The sequence below is a fragment of the Hemibagrus wyckioides genome, linkage group LG14, assembly GCF_019097595.1.
Source record: "Hemibagrus wyckioides isolate EC202008001 linkage group LG14, SWU_Hwy_1.0, whole genome shotgun sequence".
Taxonomy (NCBI): domain Eukaryota; kingdom Metazoa; phylum Chordata; class Actinopteri; order Siluriformes; family Bagridae; genus Hemibagrus; species Hemibagrus wyckioides.
Genome location: NC_080723.1, coordinates 1,109,703 through 1,129,251, shown reverse-complemented (window position 1 = coordinate 1,129,251; position 19,549 = coordinate 1,109,703). Strand labels below are relative to the sequence as shown.

At 38.6% G+C, this 19,549-nt stretch overlaps 1 protein-coding gene across 3 annotated transcripts; it reads left to right on the top strand.

Annotated features, from left to right (window-relative positions):
- The first annotated feature begins 1,656 nt into the window (after positions 1–1,656).
- On the top strand, positions 1,657–19,226 carry dapk2b (death-associated protein kinase 2b). Of its 3 annotated transcripts, XM_058407519.1 has the most exons (12): positions 1,657–1,809; positions 2,510–2,670; positions 10,884–11,105; positions 11,936–12,074; positions 13,524–13,653; positions 13,807–13,855; positions 13,962–13,988; positions 14,302–14,454; positions 14,776–14,821; positions 17,289–17,378; positions 17,514–17,573; positions 17,903–19,226. In XM_058407519.1, exons 2-12 carry the CDS (start codon positions 2,594–2,596, stop codon positions 18,014–18,016), a joined length of 1,107 nt encoding a protein of 368 aa, XP_058263502.1. In that variant the 5' UTR covers positions 1,657–1,809; positions 2,510–2,593; the 3' UTR covers positions 18,017–19,226. The 3 variants fall into 3 exon arrangements, with proteins under 3 accessions (XP_058263502.1, XP_058263504.1, XP_058263503.1); XM_058407521.1 differs by lacking the exons at positions 17,289–17,378; positions 17,514–17,573; positions 17,903–19,226 and adding an exon at positions 15,722–17,282; XM_058407520.1 differs by lacking the exons at positions 1,657–1,809; positions 2,510–2,670; positions 11,936–12,074 and having other exon boundaries at positions 10,965–11,105.
- The last annotated feature ends 323 nt before the right edge of the window (positions 19,227–19,549 follow it).

Below are 19,549 nucleotides of genomic sequence, written 5' to 3'. Positions count from 1 at the left end.
TTAAAGAAAAGAAATCTGATTTTGAATTCCATTTGTGACATTTATACTTGATATGTAAAAACCAATGTTTTCCCACAGGTTAAAAACTTTGCCTTTAATATCATGAAACAGATCAGTACTTAACCTTGTGTATTAGATTTTTTATTATGGCTCAAGAAAAACAAAAGAAATCAATTGATTCTTAATTCCAAGCTGTGAACTTTTTCACTGAGAGCTGGTCTCTTAGAACATTGTTTTCGGCATTTTTGTAGGATTTTCATAAGACCTGAAAATTTAGTAGTATACTTATCAGATCTGAGAGGGCACTGGTGGCTCAGTTGGTCGGTTTCTCGCCTACCATGCAGAAGGCCCGGGTTCAATTACCAGCCAGTCTCCAAATCCCAGCCGCTGAATGCGGTACCGGTCCCAAGCACGGATAAAAATGGGAGGGTTGCATCAGGAAGGGCATCCGGCGTAAAACCTGTGCTAAGTTGTTGTGCAGACCGGTTGGTCCGCTGTGGTGACCCCTCACGCACGTAGGGAGCAGCTGAAAGATCAACGACTTATCAGAAATAAAATGACTTTTTTATTTTCCCCTTTTATATCTATATTCTTTACATTCCACTTTATATGAAGTCCATTTGCTGTGCACTGCCCGTGATATTCGCCCAAAAAAATGGAACATTTCTAGTGTTTCCTTGTTTTTTTCTTATGTATTTTTCATAATTACTTTCTACATGTAGGTCTTGTTTTTAAGCAGATCTATTTTGGCATGATCTAGCCCGGCCTTTTTTCACCGCTTCCAATGAATAAGCTAGCCTTTCTCATTTCCCCTGTTATGGCTCATCGATGCACCGCACTGCCATGTTTGCATTAATGCATGTCTGCAACTCCTATATATGAAACCATTTAGAAATCATGTAATGCATTTAAAACAAATCAAGTATTTCAGAATGTAATCATTTTTATTTCTTCTCCTGATCAATAAATTTCATCACCATAAAGTGCCCTGGTGTTTCATGCTGGAGTGTGCGTTATATGTTCTCACTTTTATGCTGGTCAGTGTTTATATCTAACGGAAGAAGACCTTACAGGTCAGTCTGGAAAGGAAGTTGAATATAGGATAACGGTGCAGCAAAACAATACAGAGGGCTCACCTCGAGTTCCTTCCTGTTATTTATCCTCACCCCAGTCATTTCCTTGCTGTCTATATGGAGACGTCCAGCCACAGTGTTCTCTAAATTACATTTTTTTCATTATTATTATTATTATAATGGAGTTTTTATTCTCATTCCAGTGTCTTCTCCTGCAGGGGGCAGTATTTTCTGTTCCTAAGTTAAATACAAGCTCTACAAATTGTCAATCTACAAAATGTAGATTATTGGAAATGTCTTGATACTGTTCAAGTGTCCAAACCATCAACAAAAAACGTATACAGCACAAATTTGTGGAAAACTTTTATTTATTTATTTATTGGTTTGTTTATTTTTTATCTACAACCTACTGTTAGATTTCTAGATTAAAAAAACGTTAACTTCAAAATTCTACAGAGGTGCACTCCCTGTGGGGGAAAAACCCCACACAGATATTAAAGCTAAGGTCCTGTCCGAGTGAACTGACCTCGGCATTATGGTACAGAATAGAACTCGCTATTTACAGCCTACGCATGCGCAGAGCGAGCCTTGCAATCATATACGCGCGTGCACACGAGTGAAGTCGGTTATTCTGTGGAGAAAGCGCGTGCCTTGCGGACAGGAGGCGGCTGTGTGACGAAGCGCACCACCGCGTCTAATAAAACACCACGAATTAAAAGTTCACAGACGAATAAAGGTAAGAAAAGTGTCTTGAGAACAACTTTGTAAAAGTTTTAGTGCTTTATGAACTTTTGTGACTGAGTGAGGACGTGACATTGTTTTCGCCTCACGTTATGTGCTAATGATAATACAGCCTGAGAGGAATATTATCTCTCTGCTCTTACTGAGGAAAATTAAAACAGGATTAAAACTTCTTAATGCCGCTGAAGGGTAGCTGCCTAAAAAGTCAACACTTACTACATGATCGGCATTCTGTTATCCTGATAGACTGCTTCAAACAAGTCTATATAAGAACTGTTCATCATCATCATCATCATCACAGTGCTAATTAACTTCAGGAATCCTATAACCATGCCTTAATTAATTACTTTATTAGATACTAATTCTTAATTATGATACCATAGCCACATAGTGTCCAGTTTCATTCTGCCCTGGACAAAAAAATCCTGATGTCCTGAGAATAATTACACATGTACTAGTTTTGTGTGATTTCCTTTCCTTTAACCATTTAAAACATATTCACTTGGAGAATGAACCCAGAGGGATTTCCTCAGGTAAGATGATCTGAGAGTTTCTGCACCTCTCTGCTGATGGAATGCAGGTAACATGCTGGAACCTGTGCTTGTTATATAGGTATGATATACGCGCTTAGGACATGCAGATATAAACACACACACACACACATATATATATATATATATATTTTTTTTTTACAGCATCTCTGGTCATACCCTAACACGAGGAACTGACCGGAGCTGCAGGCCTGTTTATGTCTTCAAATTTAAGTCTTAACGACATCCATGAGGACACTGAGCATGGCTGTGTTCAAACAACAGAAAGTGGAGGATTTTTATGAAGTTGGAGAGGAGCTTGGAAGGTGAGTCGTATCATCAATTATTGTTAGGTTCCCCAAAACTGTTTTCACACACCTGAAGGTTTATTGTTAAGAACATTCTTCATATTGCATGTGTTATGCTTTATAGTCCTCGAGAGTGTGTTTAAATGACCTGGCCTACAGACGTGTGCTGAGGCTGGACAAGGGAATGGGATGCAGTCATAGACGTTGACATTTTTAGCTTTTACAGCTATTACAACACTGTTAGAAAACACCTCCGTTAGTTTATTAGACAGTCAGACTCTGAAAGACTCGATTTCCTTTTTCACTTCTGCAATCCAATATTGTTCACTTTTGTAAAGAACACTCCCCCAAAAAGCTGCCCCAACAGGCAAGGCCTGCTCTCGTCACTCAAATTATGGATATCGACTGTGAAAACATAATGATAGCATCTTTTCACGAGGTAGCTATAAATCCGTCCTGAAAGGATGTGGGGTTATAGTGTTGAATTGCTCGTTAGATTTCAGGAAAGGTGTGGCTATACACCCAGCTGCTTGTCTTTTTTCCCTGGCATCTGAATGAATGAGACTGTGAAAAGATGGCTGTGATATGAATTGCGTTTTAAGCCTGCTTTAGGACTAAGCCCAATGACCAACAGAATTCTGAATCATTAAAGGTTGTCATAAACAAAATACTCTCTAAGCTTTTCACACGGGAGTGACTGGTATTATTGGAGTAAATTTATTGTTTGCGGTAAAAAACTAGGCTGAGGAGCCATGCCCTCTGGCTAGCAGGTAGATGTGTTATTGTTGTGAATATATAAGAAGATACACCATCTGGCTGACTCAGTGCTCTGTCCTTCAATTTACATTTCAGTTTATCTGAAACGCCCTGGCATAGAGAGAGGGGACTGTACAGCAAGTCGGGCAAGGTAGAGCAGACCTCTGATTCTGGATAAGCAGTTGTAGCTTTAATGAATTAGGAGATAAATCTGTTTCCAGATCAGCATCCACTGGAAAGGCAACCATAGTAGGGTAGTAGGAGTGATTATCTTTCAAATAGGCTGTGTTAGTAATCTTCACTCTGTGGAATAATTTGTATACCACAGATGGAGAATAGTGTTCAGCAGTGGATGAATTTTAAGTGTGCTGTAAATTCCGATCTGTTCAGTCGATCTGGTCAAGTGTAGTAAGGGCTTTTATGTTGCACAGACACTCATCACCTAAAATGAAAGAGAAAACAGCAAGCATGTGGTTTCACACTACTGTGTGTGATCTGTGAAAGTCAAGCAGCTGTTTTTTTGTGAGAGTAGCTAGACAAAATGTGTCATGGAAACACAAAAGTGCAATAATTAGAGCACTGAAAAAACCAGACATGTGAAGTAGTTAGCCATAGACAGGCTTTCATTATATTCCACGTGGGCACTGGTGACTGAACACGTCACTTCATGCATCATTTAGCTGTGCATTGTGGAGAAAAGTGAGACCTTACACACCTCTCCATGATGCTGATGGAGGGCTGAACAAGGGGCTTTAAATAAAGTGGTGGGCTTTATTCTCCGGTGGAGGGCTGCAATCTATCACTAAACCAGCTTTCAGATTCATTTTGCTTCCACAAAACAGAACATCGTTCACCAGAAAATGTCACCACCAGTCGCTGTCACCCTGTTAGCATACTGTCAGTCTTTTTGTATGAGCAAACCATATTTTCATGACTACTTTTAACTGGAACAGTTATCCAGTCATGAGGCAGCAATGCATATAATCCTGTGAGTACAGCTCAGAGAAATGTAACTGTATAACCATAGTGAGCAGAAAAGCATCTCAGAATATATAATCTGAAAACAGTAAGAATAAAGAAAAACTCATGACACTTCTTAAAAATCATGGTTAAGCTGCAGGAGGAAGCGAGATGAACGGGAGATATGCATGAATGTACTTACATATAGCAGCAGCAGCATGAAGTTCTGCATATGGTTTTACATAACTTCAGACAGAATATCTGGCTATTATGACATTGTTTCACATGTTCTTGCTTTATCAACCTCTGTGGTTATGTATTACATTTCAAATGTCTATTTGTAGATTACATATGTTTTTCAGATACACACACATATATATATATATATATATATATATATATATATATATATATATATATATATATATATATATTATATAATATACATATACACAAATAACATTATGACCACCTGCCTAATATTGTGTTGGTCCCCCTTTTCCTGCTAAAACAGCCCTGACCCGTCCTGCACTGTGTATTCTGACCCCTTTCTATCAGAACCAGCATTAACTTCTTCAGCAATTTGAGCAACAGTAGCTCGTCTGTTGGATCGGACCACACGGGCCAGCCTTCACTCCCCACGTGCAGTGAGCCTTGACCGCCCGTGACCCTGTCTCTGGTTCACCACTGTTCCTTCCTTGGACCACTTTTGATTGATACTGACCACTGCAGACCGGGAGTTGCTCTGATCCAGTGGTCTAGTCATCACAATTTGGCCCTTTTGTTCAAACTCACTCAAATCCTTACGCTTGTCCATTTTTCCTGCTTCTAACATCAACTTTGAGGACAAAATGTTGACTTGCTGCCTAATATATCCCACCCACTAACAGGTGCCATGATGAGGAGATCATCAGTCTTATTCACTTCACCGTTCACTGCTCACAATGTTATGGCTGATATATATATATATATATATATATATATATATATATATATATATATATATATATATATATATATATATATATATATATATATATATATATATATATCCTTTTTCTCTTACATGTTTGGGCATACTGTTTCAGCATCAAGCTGTGCTGAGATAAAGTATGGACAGAGTGGATAGTGTATGAAGCAGCTGCAGAAAGCTCTGAGTGAAGTGAAGTACATTTGCATGGGAGGGATAATGAGCTGCGTGGGATTTTTGACCCCTGCTGAAAAGATTAATGTTTCAGCGGAGATGACAGCCAAAGTAAAGTGTTTTTCTGAGCATGACTTTCTCATCTTGACATAACAGCACTTTGTTATTTTTGCTTCATAATTGCATAGGAGGAAGCACTGTCATCATCGTTCATGCAGAGTTTTGTGCAGGTCATGTACATGTGTCCCATTGTTGTTGTATACAGTGGGGTCCAGAAGTCTGATTAATACATTTCAAAATCTAGGATTTTATTCCCTTTAAAACTGGAAACAAACAGGGGGTTTTGGAATATTAAAATATTTCCAACAATGAAAGTAATATAATATTGAACATTGTGCACTATTTCCAGGTCCCTATAAACATAAGCAAATTTGTGATATTGACCATGTTAACTGCTGTGTACAAAAGATCAGATTTTCATTATGTTTAATCAGATGGATTTGATCTAAAATGGATTGTAAGGTTTAGATGCCGTCTCGAGTCATTAAATCAAAAAGAGGATGTGCCAAATACTCAAAAATATTTTGAAATGGTTCTTCTTTTCATTGAAGTTGTTGAGTTTTATCATTCGAAGCTTCTTCATTAGTGATCACTACAGTATTTATATCATGTAGTTTCACTTCTACTTTTTTAAACTTAAAATCCTTTTCTCACAGTTTTGGTGAATACTTCAGTCGGTCTTCCACAATTTACTGAAGCTGTGGGGTTAAAGTTAAATGTTGTGTGTAAATATTAGGATGACACCATTCACTCAAGCACACAGCCTTGACATAGTTAAAAACCAGCAGCTGTTGGGAGTGAATAGTCCAGTGAGACTTGCAGGCGTTTTTTTACAGAGAGCTGCAGGCGAGTTTAGAGCGAAGTCAGCTGGCATGCTTGCTGTGGAAACTCTTTCACCAGTCTCCCTCTGATCATTACCTCCAACAAAATACTTCGGTTGGTTTCACTGTCCTCCTGGAAGGGTGGAGGTGTTGATGTCTGTGCCATCCAAGAGTTCTAGCTGGAACTGGGTGATTTAAACTCTAAGTATTTCATGAGATATTCAGGAACTTTGAGGCATTTCTCAGAAAGGCTTGTGATTTTTTTTTTTTGCGCTCTTTACAAAGATGTGATTCTGTTTCACATTTTTATTATACCCCTTTTGTTTCAAAGTCACTTCACACAAATCAATCACTCCATTTATTTTGCCAGGTCAGCCCACTGGATGTTTGACACTGCTCTCTGGGTAGTTGTGGTCTAGATAGAACAGATGCATAGACCGTTTGAGATGGTCAGTGATTTAGACCCCAAGGTTTTTGTTTTCCCAACACTGTGTTAAAAAAGGCCAGCCCTAAGATTTTACATTTCAGCCCACTATGTTTTGCTTTAGCTATAAAGTGTGTGTGTGTGTGTGTGTGTGTGTGTGTGTATTGGGTGGGCGGTTATCTCACTGGAGTATATGGACCAGGAAGAGCCTCACCTATATTTCCATGTGGAGAAAAGAGAATTGCTCAGAATTGCTGTTGCTCTGATCTGAAAGTGAATGTGTTCATTCACAGGGATTTAATAATTGGCATGAGGGAGTTACTGTAGGAATAGACAGAGTGAGTATACCGGAGGAATTAGTTAATCAGATAATAAGCAAAATTCCTGTTATCACTTACCTTTAAGCAGATATAAACAATCAAGGATGCATCAATATCTGTTTCATGAAACAGTTTTGGCAATGTTTTTTTTTTTCAGATAGCCTTTAAGAATACACTTATATTGCCAAACGTTTTGGGACATCTGCCTTTATCTGCACATGAATGTAATATGGAGTTGTCCCGCCCTTTGCAGCTATAACAGCTTTAACTCTTCTGGGAAGGCTTTCCACAAGGTTTAGGAGTGTGTTTATGGGAATTTCTGACCGTTCCTCTAGAAGAGCATTTGTGAGGTCAGGCACTGATGTTGGACAAGAAGGCCTGGCTCACAGTCTCCACTCTAATTCATCCCAAAGGTGTTCTATGGGGCTGAGGTCAGGACTCAGCAGGCCGGTGAAGTTCCTCCACACCAAACTCACTCATCCATGTCTTTATGGACCTTGCTTTGGTCACTGGTGTGCAGTCATGCTGGAACAGGAAGGGGTCATCCCCAAACTGTTCCCACAAAGAGCATGAAATTGTCCAAAATGTCTTGGTATGAAGCTGAAGCATTAAGAGTTCCTTTCACTGGAACTAAGGGGCCGAGTCCAACCCCTGAAAAACAACACCTGAACTCAATGATTTGGAGGGGTGTCCCAAAACTTTTGGTAATAAATTGAACCTTTGACAAAAGAAGAATGCACTGAAATCATTCTAAATGCTTGATTGGAAAGCTGTTGCAGGGTTGATTTCCCCTCTGTATGGAGCCTTTTGGTTCACACTGTATATTAAAGATATTTTAACTAGCTTGCAGACAGCACAGCACTTCTGATGCATTTTTACCAGGTTTTAATACCAAACACCTCAGAAACACAACATTGCTGCTTGTCACTTAACTGAGAAACCACAAACTGCAATTTCCTCTTTCTTGAAGATTGTCTTGTGACAGAAAAATTAAAGGGACAGCCTTACCTCAGTGCATGGACACTAAAAAGCCCAATGCATTTAATCTGATCATTATTAGACTTAGATTATAAGGAGCATACTTTATATAAATGCCTGTAAGTTAGCTGTATATATAGTAATGATAGATTATTAGAGAAAGCACATATAGACTTTGTTTTGCAAGTGCAAGTATTTTCAGCTCTGCTGTTATAGAAAATCAGCAGTTTCTACCCAGTCAGATGAAATAATTGAACTATAACAATGCTCAAACAATATTTAGCAAAATAAATCTGTGAAATAATATCTGCTGTCTAAAACAAATCAAAAGTTTGCCAGTTTTATTGTCAGTTTGTGTCATGACCAAGCTTTCAGACTTGCATCATCCAGTGAGATTGGTTTAGACTTTCCTGTATGGATTTGTGAATGGTGACTTTAAAACAATAACAGAAATTAGTGCACTTTTTTGTATGTGTGTTGGGAGAATCTTAGACATGGAAGTTTATTTTAATTGGAAAAGTGAGTGTCGGTCATTTAATAAAGATATCAATGTCATGTCATCCTACAGAAAAGTCCTGCAGTATCTTTAAGGCGTGTCACAGTCCATGGTCTTTGACCCTCTTCAGGATGACGGCGATGGAGAGAATATTTTGTTAGCATATTTCAGACCGGAGGCGCCTTCTGGCTGTCTCTCTGGGTCTCAGTCAGTTCCCTCTCTTGGCTCTCCACCTCCACACTATCTGCATTCTCAAGCTGGCCATCTGGAGTGTGCACCGATGGGCCTGTGCTTTAGTGGTACAGCCTGATAGAGTGATAGGACGAGAGGTGTATGAGTGCACTTCAAAATCAAACGTGGGGCTACTCTGTCAACTCTGATACATTCATATATTCCACATGCAGTGTGGTGCTGATGCGGTCTGGAAAAACATCTGACGCGGGAAGACATTTTCTTACATCTTCTCTTAGTGTTTATGGATCATTATTTCTGGCATTACTGAAATGATTAAGGCATATATGCAGGAGACGTATAGCAATGGGGCGGTGTGTGTTGTTGGGATATTCAGTAGTGCGTCCTTTGCAGTGCTAAAAGAAAAGCTTTTTTTAAACTGTTCAGTGTATGTTTAATGATTATTCATGAAGAGGAAAGGCTTCAGTCTTGTTTTTAAAATTAATGTACTTCCTTACCAAACGCTTCCGTCCAAATTTATATTGTTTAGTTGGAATTTGATGACCTCCTCTGCCGTAGACAGTTATGTTGAATACAAGGAAGCTGTGTTGTAAGAATGCAGGAGGAAGCAAGTGCAGAATGCTTGACACTATAGTAAAGTGAGTAGGAGGAAAGCATTTCTCTACATCTGTCTGTGTGTGTGTGTGTGTGTGTGTGTGTTCTGCCTACTCCATAACTCCTGTGTAATGCTGGCCACAAGAAGGGTTTCCTCTCAAATTCTCACTCTGTGGGAGATGTTTTGTTTTTCCCAGTTTGGTCGTGAGATTATAGCATTATAGTGTAACATAACCAGTCTAAAGTTCCTTATTATTATCTATCTATTTTTACATCTATTATTAGATAGTTTTTTATATTTGTAAAAAATTGTATCAAAAAAAAGTTAATTATAAATTTCAGTTTATTTATTTGTATAGCCCTTTTAACAAATGGAAAAAAAACAGCTTTACAGAATTCAGTCTGAGAAATGAAATGTGCACAAATTCTTCAACTCTCTTTCTGTGTGATTAGAGGTTGGTCATTCCATCTGAAATGAGAAAATAATACAACAAAAATATACAACAAAATCTTCTGTTTTTGTCCTACAAGTTTCTTGTCAAAGAGGTTTTGGCTTGGCTCACAGTCTCCACTCTGATTCATCCCAAAGGTGTTCTATGGGGTTGAGGTCAGGACTCTGTGCAGGCCAGTCAAGTTCCTCCACACCAAACTCACTCATCCATGTCTTTATGGACCTTGCTTTGGTCACTGGTGTGCAGTCATGTTGGAACAGGAAGGGGTCATCCCCAAACTGTTCCCACAAAGAGCATGAAATTGTCCAAAATGTCTTGGTATGAAGCTGAAGCATTAAGAGTTCCTTTCACTGGAACTAAGAGGCCGAGCCCAACCCCTGAAAAACAACACCTGAACTCAATGATTTGGAGGGGTGTCCCAAAACTTTACACCTGTTAATGTTTATATTTAAATTTGGTAGTGTCTTAGTGATCAACAGTTTTTTAACTTGTTAATTAGCCAAACTCTAGCTGATTATGTATTTAATATCAGCTATCTCAATTATACCAGTCGATAGCAGTCTGTTTTACAGTTGTGTTTAGAGATCTTGGGAAATAGTAGCAACAAATTTCCTCTAAAATGTTCTCACAGGTCACACACACGTTAATACATGCATACACAGTGTCTCTAGAGGTGAGATTAATGGGTCAGAGCCAAAGCAATTATACGTTTCTGCTTTGCTATGAACAGCTGGCCAGCTGCAGCATTGTTGCAAAAGTGCTTGTTTTTCACAAACTAGCTGTGTGAAAAAGTAAAACTCATGCAGAGATCACATTCTCATAAAAATCTATATATTGTGATATATCATTATTGTCCAAAAGATCATGTCAATGTTGGTTATATTGGCAGTCTCTATTTTTTCCATTGTATTCTATAGCCTGGAAAACATAAAAATAAAAATCTCTGTTATTCACATCTTTTTAACTGTTGTTAAAGATTTATTCATTCTTAAACCTTCTAATGATGTGTAACAAGCTTTTGTTTTGTATTTCAGTGGGCAGTTTGCTATAGTGAAGCGATGTAAGGAAAAGAGCACAGGTCTAGAGTACGCAGCAAAGTTCATAAAGAAGCGTCAAAGCAGAGCGAGCAGAAGAGGAGTGCGGCGAGAAGAAATCGAAAGGGAAGTGAACATTCTCCAGCATCTCCAGCACCCTAACATCATCTCACTGCATGACATCTATGAGAACCGCACAGACGTGGTGCTCATACTGGAACTGTAAGTGACCTTTACACACCAAGCCTATGTGTTATATATGGAATGAGAGCAGTTCTGGCACTGACTGGACAAATTATGACCAATAGCTCATTGTATGTTAGAATGATTATAACTCATTTCACACTGCTTTTATCCAGTAGAGAGATGCATGTGAGTGTATGTGCCTCTCTGAACGTGCGCAAATAAGTCCTTGTCCTCCTATGTTCCCATGCTCCCAGTGACTGTGTTTGTTGTGCATTTTCTTCACAATACACAAGCAAATCTGACCAGAATGTCAGTCCTGTGAAATCCCATGTGGATCTGTTCATGCTCTAATGTGTGCATGAGTGCATGGCCATCCAATTAGGACTAATTGTGGGTTGAATTCAATCAGTGCTGTGGGGGATTGTCAGAAACTGTCAGGAGCCAGTCAGCTGCTCAGATCTATAAATTAAAACATCTATGTGGAGTCCACAGAGAGCAAAATCTGTTCGTTTGCTGTGCAGAGAAAGTTAATACATTTAATGAAAGTGACAGGAGCATATGCTTAGAGCGTTCTGATAAGATTTGTGGTTAAAGTCAGATTCACAGGGGAAGTAAATGTTTTGATCTCCAAATTTGAGATTACAGAAAACATATAGACTGCAAGAAGGTTGAGGAGTGTGCGTTTATAATCACATTATTTTTTGTTTAAGCTTCTTGTTATTGCTTACATATTACATAATCAGGATTATTAGCATAATATAAATCATAGATGAAATGCAAATGTGTTATAGTGTTTATGCACTAGCTGCAGAGCACTTATCTTTTGTGTGTGTGTGTGTGTGTGTGTGTGTGTGTGTGTGTGTAAGGGTATCTGGAGGAGAGCTCTTTGACTTCCTGGCCCAAAAGGAATCCCTGAGTGAAGAGGAGGCCACTGAGTTTCTGAAACAGATTCTCAATGGGGTCCACTACCTGCACTCCAAAAAAATAGCACATTTTGATTTAAAGGTATCAGCTTTGATATAAAATGTATTGCAAATTTAAGAAACAAGTAGATTTAAGTTGCTTTAGTTGCATTAGGGACATTCTACTATAATAGCTTATGTACATATGTATTTCTTTTTTTAATATCCTTCTGCCTCTCTGCCTCTGTTTTTATACATTATCAGTCTTTGGGCTCCAGGAGGACCTGACTCCTAACACAGACTGGGGCAGTACTATCTTATTTCAGCTATAATGCTTATAAAGCAGTCTATGTGTATCAGACTGTATTATGTACACCTATGAGGAGATGGAAGAAGCAGGAAATGAAATTGTTGCCATGGTAGCAGACCATTTCTGTGTTGGCCTATATAGAGGGTCTGTCCTGTTTAGCACTGTTGCATAGCAACACCTGTAACTTACAAAAGGGGAAAAATATATTTTTTAAAGATGCAATAATTTAAAAAGATGCAAAATTTTATATTACTATACTTTCACACAGTCTGTTCTTTTACAGTTTAGTGCACTTTTGACATTTCTAAATTATTATCTGTATGATCCTAAACTTCTGTTGGAGTACCATTTTCTGTCCTGTTATTTCTATACTTGTAATTCATATTTTAAGCTTAAACTTCCTTAGACACAGATGGCTGCCGTTGTAATTATTGCCCAGTTGTCTCAGAAGGGTATTATTTGCACCTCTTACAATTGCATTGTGTCACCTGATCCAAGCCCAAGCCTTTAGACACCACAAGGTTATCAGGCACACATGATGAGTGATATCAAATATGCAGATCGTACTGATAGTCTCCATCCTGTTTTTCTAAACTCTCCTCACTTCACACTGAAAACTTTGGGGTTTCAGAAAAGATAAATATGAGAAGAGAGATCAGAATTTCAGCTCTGTATTTCCTTTCTGCCAGTCTAGTCTTCTGAAGAGTGGTTTGCATCTTGTGGTGTGGTCTTTATATAGCTCTCAGCGTCTTCCTCGAGTGGTGGATTGGCTAAGGTTTTCGGGTTTTTACTTACAGCTCTCACAATTTTCTGTCATCCATTGCTGTTGTTTTCCTTGGCCACACTTTTACGTGTCCGGTTGTAAGTGCACCAGTGGTTTCTTTCTTTTTCAGTACATTCCAAATTGTTTCAAAACTCTCCCATTTTAATCCGGGTTTGGGACTGGCACTGGGAGTTAACTCTTCAGTGGAGGGGTTAGCTCCCTGCACGGGAATCGAACCCAGACCATGGCAATGAGAGCACAGGATCACCGCTGGACCACCAGGAGGCTTTTAAATGTCACTTGATAATTGAGTTATATTAATCTTTTGGTCTCAAACCCAAATGTCTTATTATATAGCAATAATAATATTGGCCTTCTCGTTCCAATACTTTTGGAGGGGGGCTGTATCAATAGCACGCATTGTTTGGTGTGTCATTTTGTCGTATTTTTATATTTTGATATATTTCTTTGTTTTTCAGCCTGAGAACATTATGCTGCTAGACAAAAACATCCCACTACCACGGATCAAAATTATTGACTTTGGCTTGGCACATAAAATTGAAGATGGAGTCGAATTCAAAAATATTTTCGGGACACCGGAATTTGTGGGTGAGTAATGGGGTCTAAACATTTCAAGTGAACAACCTTCATTTAAATAGAGTAGCTAAACTCTTGTTTCCACAACAGCTGAAGTTCAGTACCATTCTGACCATACTATATTGCAGTGTTTGTTATTTGAAGTATCTTATGGTCTATTTTCAGCTCCAGAGATTGTCAACTATGAGCCTCTGGGATTACCAGCAGACATGTGGTATGCTCTCGATAATTGGTGGTACTTTGGGTTTGAATAAAACGGGCATCTCTGGTTTTATGGTTTAATCACATTTGTTTTTCCATCTTCTCTGTTTTTTTTACAGGAGTATTGGTGTCATCACATACATCCTGTAAGTGTAAAAATTAGGATTGTGGATTCTCAGTTTTAGATGTTATTAATGTGCACTGGTTGTGACAAACCCAAAATATAGTTAACACACACTGAAAAGGGCTTTACTCATGAAATATTTAGTTTGAATGGCCCAAGTTAATTACCAAAATTAGTCTTGCATCTAGACAACTTAATCTGCTATATTTAGCACAATCAAGCATTAAATTGACTAAAATATAATCTTTTGCTATGAAACTAGGGTGAGTTCAGTGTTTTGATAAATCTTTATATAATTAATCATTTTGCCTCACACCTTTCTTTCACTCCTTTAGAATAAGCGGTGCATCCCCATTTCTGGGCGAGTCTAAACAGGAGACACTGGCGAACATTTCCGCTGTGAGCTACGAATTTGATGAGGAATTCTTCAGCAGCACTAGCGAGCTTGCTAAGAGCTTCATAAGACAGCTTTTGACTAAAGACACAAGGTGAGAGTTCAAAGGAAGGCAGAACAAAGAGAAAATTAATCATATGTCCATGATTGAGTGTTAAACTTCCTGTTGTCAGCAGTGTTCTTATCACAATTTGTTCATGTACACATGCTGAGAACAGGCTCAAGCATGTTCATATTGCATCATCGAACAATAGAGAGTGCTGGCTTGATTCGGCTTGAAATTGCCAGCAGGAAATATGTTTAAACACAAGTAGGCTTCACGTGCTGTACAGACATTACCTTCCTACTCTGGTAGAACATTTATTATTTTTAAAAATTGTTTTTGATCTGTATTTTTTGTGTTACTGATCAACAGAAAGAGGCTTACAATAGAAGGTGCTCTCAACCACCCCTGGATAAAGGTAAACATCTGGATGACTGTGCATGTGACAGCATGTATTTCTGCCTTTGTATGGTTTTATCTGTGGTTCTTATGAAGCTAGGTGTGGCTACTGCTATTAGGACCTGTGAAATGATTGATTTTGGAATGATGCATGACAGAAGCAGAACAACGCTCCAAAGCGTTGAACTACGAACTATGAACTACGGTGACTGTAATGGACAGAAAATTATTTTACTGTACAAATAAACCTATATTAGGAATAACTTTAACATATTCCTGATCATGGCGTATGTCATATGGAGAACTATCCGTCTCCCTGTACACACATTCATACCTAGTGGTAACTTAAATCTAGTCACACCACTTACCAGCATGTTTTAGAAAGTGGGAGGAACCTAACAGAAACCAGGACATGGCTACATGCTGTACCACGGTGCTTCACAGTTTAGAAGACTGCAGATCGAGTGCGTATTTAGACTTTTATGTATTCTGACAGTTTGGGGAAAATATACTTGTAAACATAGCACAATGAACTTTTCAAGTTATGCCAGTTTTGTGATGCACTTAGAGATGAGGAAATCTTACAGGTTCTCCAGTGGACTGCAGAAAGAGGTCTGTGGTTGGTTGGCAGCCATATGACTTTTTGTGAAAGTATGCAGTTCTCCACCACACTGACTAAATGTAGCAAACTTTCTGATGACTCGAATCTTGCTCGAGACTTCCTCTTACACAACTACCCGCTACTGCCTACTGCCTGCATGCAAATTTTTGCATCATAGAAGAGGTTGGTCAACAAAACAACACTAACAGAACTTACGGTCTGATTTGATCCGTGTAACCCCACGACACTAACTTCTCTGATCACGCATCTGGCCCCGCCCCCCCAAACTGTGAATGATTGCTGTGAATGACCAAAAAGCTGCACAGGACCCACCCTCACTCAGTCTCCCTTTGGTTCCTATTTCTAAAGAACCATGAACATGTGGAAGACACCAGCTTAGTTCAGAGGAAAAGTGGACCATGTCAGCTGAAGACCAAACGCCTGAAGGAGTACACCATCCACTCCCACTGCAGCATTCCACCCAATAACACCTACATAAACTTTGAGCGCTTTGCTCGTGTGATGGAGGACATCTCGCTCATAGACAGCAACCTAGAGGAAGTGGCCCAGAAACGAGAGTCTCTTCAGGAGGATGTTGAAGCTCTTCTTTCCATCTATAATGAAAAAGAGGCCTGGTACAGAGAAGAGAGCTCGAGTGTAGGACAGGGCCTCTCGCAGCTCCGTTATGAGTTCCGTAAGGCAGAGGCTCGGAGGAAGGATCTTCAGCAGAACATAAAGGCCACAGAAGCCAGTCTGGACATCATCAGTGCCCGCTACTTGGAAAGACAGGCCCAGTTAAACTCTCTTAGTGAGGAGCTGAACACAGAGCTGCGCTGGCTTCAGGAGCTGATGAGTTCTTTAAATGGAGAGGTGGAGAATGGAGGACGTTGCTCCACTCCTGACCTCAACAACCAAGTGAATGAGGCTCTGAAGGAGATGTTGAGCAGCAGCTGTGGAGAAGAATCACACTGCAGCAGCCAGACAAATACCACAGAGTCATTCTTTTAAATACGTTCTCCTGATGCAATTATTTTTATATTTTCTTACGGCAATTCCTCCAATTCAGATAAAACATAATAATATATGAATAATGTCCTGGGCAATGCATAACCTTTCCTTTGCACATTTAGTATGTTTTTAAGTCAATTAAGTAGATTCTTTTGTACATATATGTAGATCTAAATGGAGTCTAATCATTTTTGTGTAATATTTCAGTTAGAAGTGATACGGTGACGATATCCATGCTGTCAAATTGACATTAATACAGATTTTAACTATAAAGCTAGACTATATAGCTTGACTTTGTATGAATTTTTTTTTGTTTTATTTTTCAATGTCAGAAAGCTCCATGGTGTGTAGAAAAATGTGTAAAGTTTAGTCTAGTAATAATCTAGAATTTCAGAACAATGTTAAACTAATACTGAGCGTGTATCTCTCGGTATATTGATATATGGTCCATTGTCTATAACTTTAATATGGCTAATAATATAATACATAATTTGTAGGCAACTTGCAGCATTTTAAAGTAGTTTTAGTGTTTATAATCTTTCTACCATAATATTTCTATTATTTGTATATGTATACTTGTTTGGATATTCCTAGTTCAGCTAGCACATGCATTTTTATTTTAAGATATTTTATGTATTTATTTATACATCAAATAAAGGATTAGAAAAAAAAAAAGAGTCATTTCCATCAGGTTTAATTCATTTTTACCGTGAAAAATTAATACTGCAGTTTATTTCAGTAGTGTTTTCAGTATAAAGTTTTCTCTGCTGACACTGTTATTAACTGTTAAATGGAGTCTAATCTCAGTTCTTCATGTTATAAACAACCCTATTTCTTTATTATTTCTAAATGTACATTTATGTTTTTTCCCCTCTAGCCTAAGGACTCTAAACAAGTTCTGGTTCGCAGACTGTCTGTGGTCAACATTGAGAACTTTAGAAGGCAGTATGCTCGCCGCAGGTGGAAGGTATTTACTCTGAATCCTGCTCTGTTGAATTGGTCATGACTTTATAACACATCGCATGCTGCGGAGACCTTTGTAGCCACCTATAACTGAGATTTACAACCTGTTTTTAAACATCTGATCTGTTCTCTCTGACAGTTCTCCTTCAGGATTGTGGCCCTGTGTAATCATTTGACACGTATGATGAAGAAACCACAAGTAAGTGGCACATACTCATACAACTGACCATGTCCTCTTCCCACAAAAAAAAAAAACAACAACTTTTCACCCTCTCTTTGTTGATGGGGGCAATATGTCACCAAAGGCATGAGAATTACTCTGACATTTTACCTTAGTCAGGTCAAGGTGTGGTGTACCCTGTTTACAGTAAATGTTGGTGTTAGGTTTCCAAATTCATGGTATCTTTGTTTAAAGAAGTTTTTTTTTTTTTAAATGATCCCAGTTAGCATGAGTGTTAATACAATATTCAGAACCATATGTGAGCTTTTGGGTGTTTGATTTCTGGGTATCTGTGTTGGGATGAACAGGACAATCCAAAAGAGGTCCAAGATGCCCTTTTTGCAAGGGACTGTGAGAGCGATCAGGAGGAGGAAGTATTACAAAGGAGAACCAGGACTAGGAAGAGGAGCAGCACCTCCTGAAGCTCCTCCACAGGTTCTTCCAGCACAGAACAACTCATCTGCATTAGGCAATAAGACACCAGTCTCAACTTCACATAGATGTGAAAGAGTCCAGAGTGTGTCTTTTACACATTACACCATCCCCGTAAAGAAAGAGGGACTGAGCCATGGTTAGTGTAAACCTTGGACACCTCAAAAAACATGTAGAGCGATTGAGTGTGTGTCAATACTGTGATAAATATAGTGTGTTTTTAAAGCTGTGCAATTAATTCAAGAACTTAAGTTTTTTTTTTTTTACATAAGCTTAAAAGTGCAATGCTAACCTGAAAAATTTTTAAAGGGTCTTTTGTTCTCTGAAATTCTTCCTTTTTTAGTGCTATAACCTTCTAGCCTGTTGATTTACACAATCCTGGTGTATTAACATGTGCCATGATATTTCTCATATGTGCTGCCATGCCCTTTCACACCACAATGGTCATCCATTTAATTGAGCTATTTAATATTTCCAATAGCAGTTATTTGTACACAAATGTAATGCAAATGTTTGAATTGTCTTATACTTATTTGTTATCCAGATTTTTGTAATCGGGGCAAAATGTGCTACCTCAGAACACAATTTGAGGAAAAATGGCCACACTGTTGTAGACTGGCATATTTCTGAATCTGCTTTTAGGCATTTATTTGCACTGAAAAAGAGTGTGCCGCCTTTACTGGTGCAGTATCACTGGTCAGGTGACATCAGCTTTGTTGTTATAACACCTGTTGTTTTTTTCCTTAAGGCATATTACATATGCTGCACAAACACTTCTCATTTAAACACAGTGCTGTTCTGGGTATGATGTGCTGTGTGGAGTTTTCAGAGATGAAGAAAGAGAAGGTTCCCTGAGTCTTAATTCATCAAACAAGCACAACTCATACTCTTTTGTCAGTACAGTATCTTTCTGGACTTGGAAATATGAACCGGGACTGGCACTGGTGTATTTATCCACTGTGTGACTGAGTGCATTATGAAAACCATTACATTAGTATCATGTATGGTCAGTCCTCAAAAATATTTTAATTCTTTTAGAGTAATCTGTGTAAAATCCTGGTGGGGTTCTTCGCCGTATTTCTAGGTTTACTTAAATTTTATAATAAGCTTTTTGTCCTGTCCTATTCTAGGATTCTTTCCCAGTGTAAATTCTCATATTTTGTATAAAGAGACCAATAAATATTTAATATATTTATTACATTTCTTGTATGTTCACTTCATTTCATTACACTATATTGGCAGAAGTATTGGGACACCCCTCCAAATCATTGAGTTCAGGTGTTTTTCAGGGGTTGGACTCGGCCCCTTAGTTCCAGTGAAAGGAACTCTTAATGCTTCAGCTTCATACCAAGACATTTTGGACAATTTCATGCTCTTTGTGGGAACAGTTTGGGGATGACCCCTTCCTGTTTGGTGTGGAGGAACTTGACTGACCTGCACAGAGTCCTGACCTCAACCCCATAGAACACCTTTGGGATGAATTAGAGTGGAGACTGTGAGCCAGGCCTTCTCGTCCAACATCA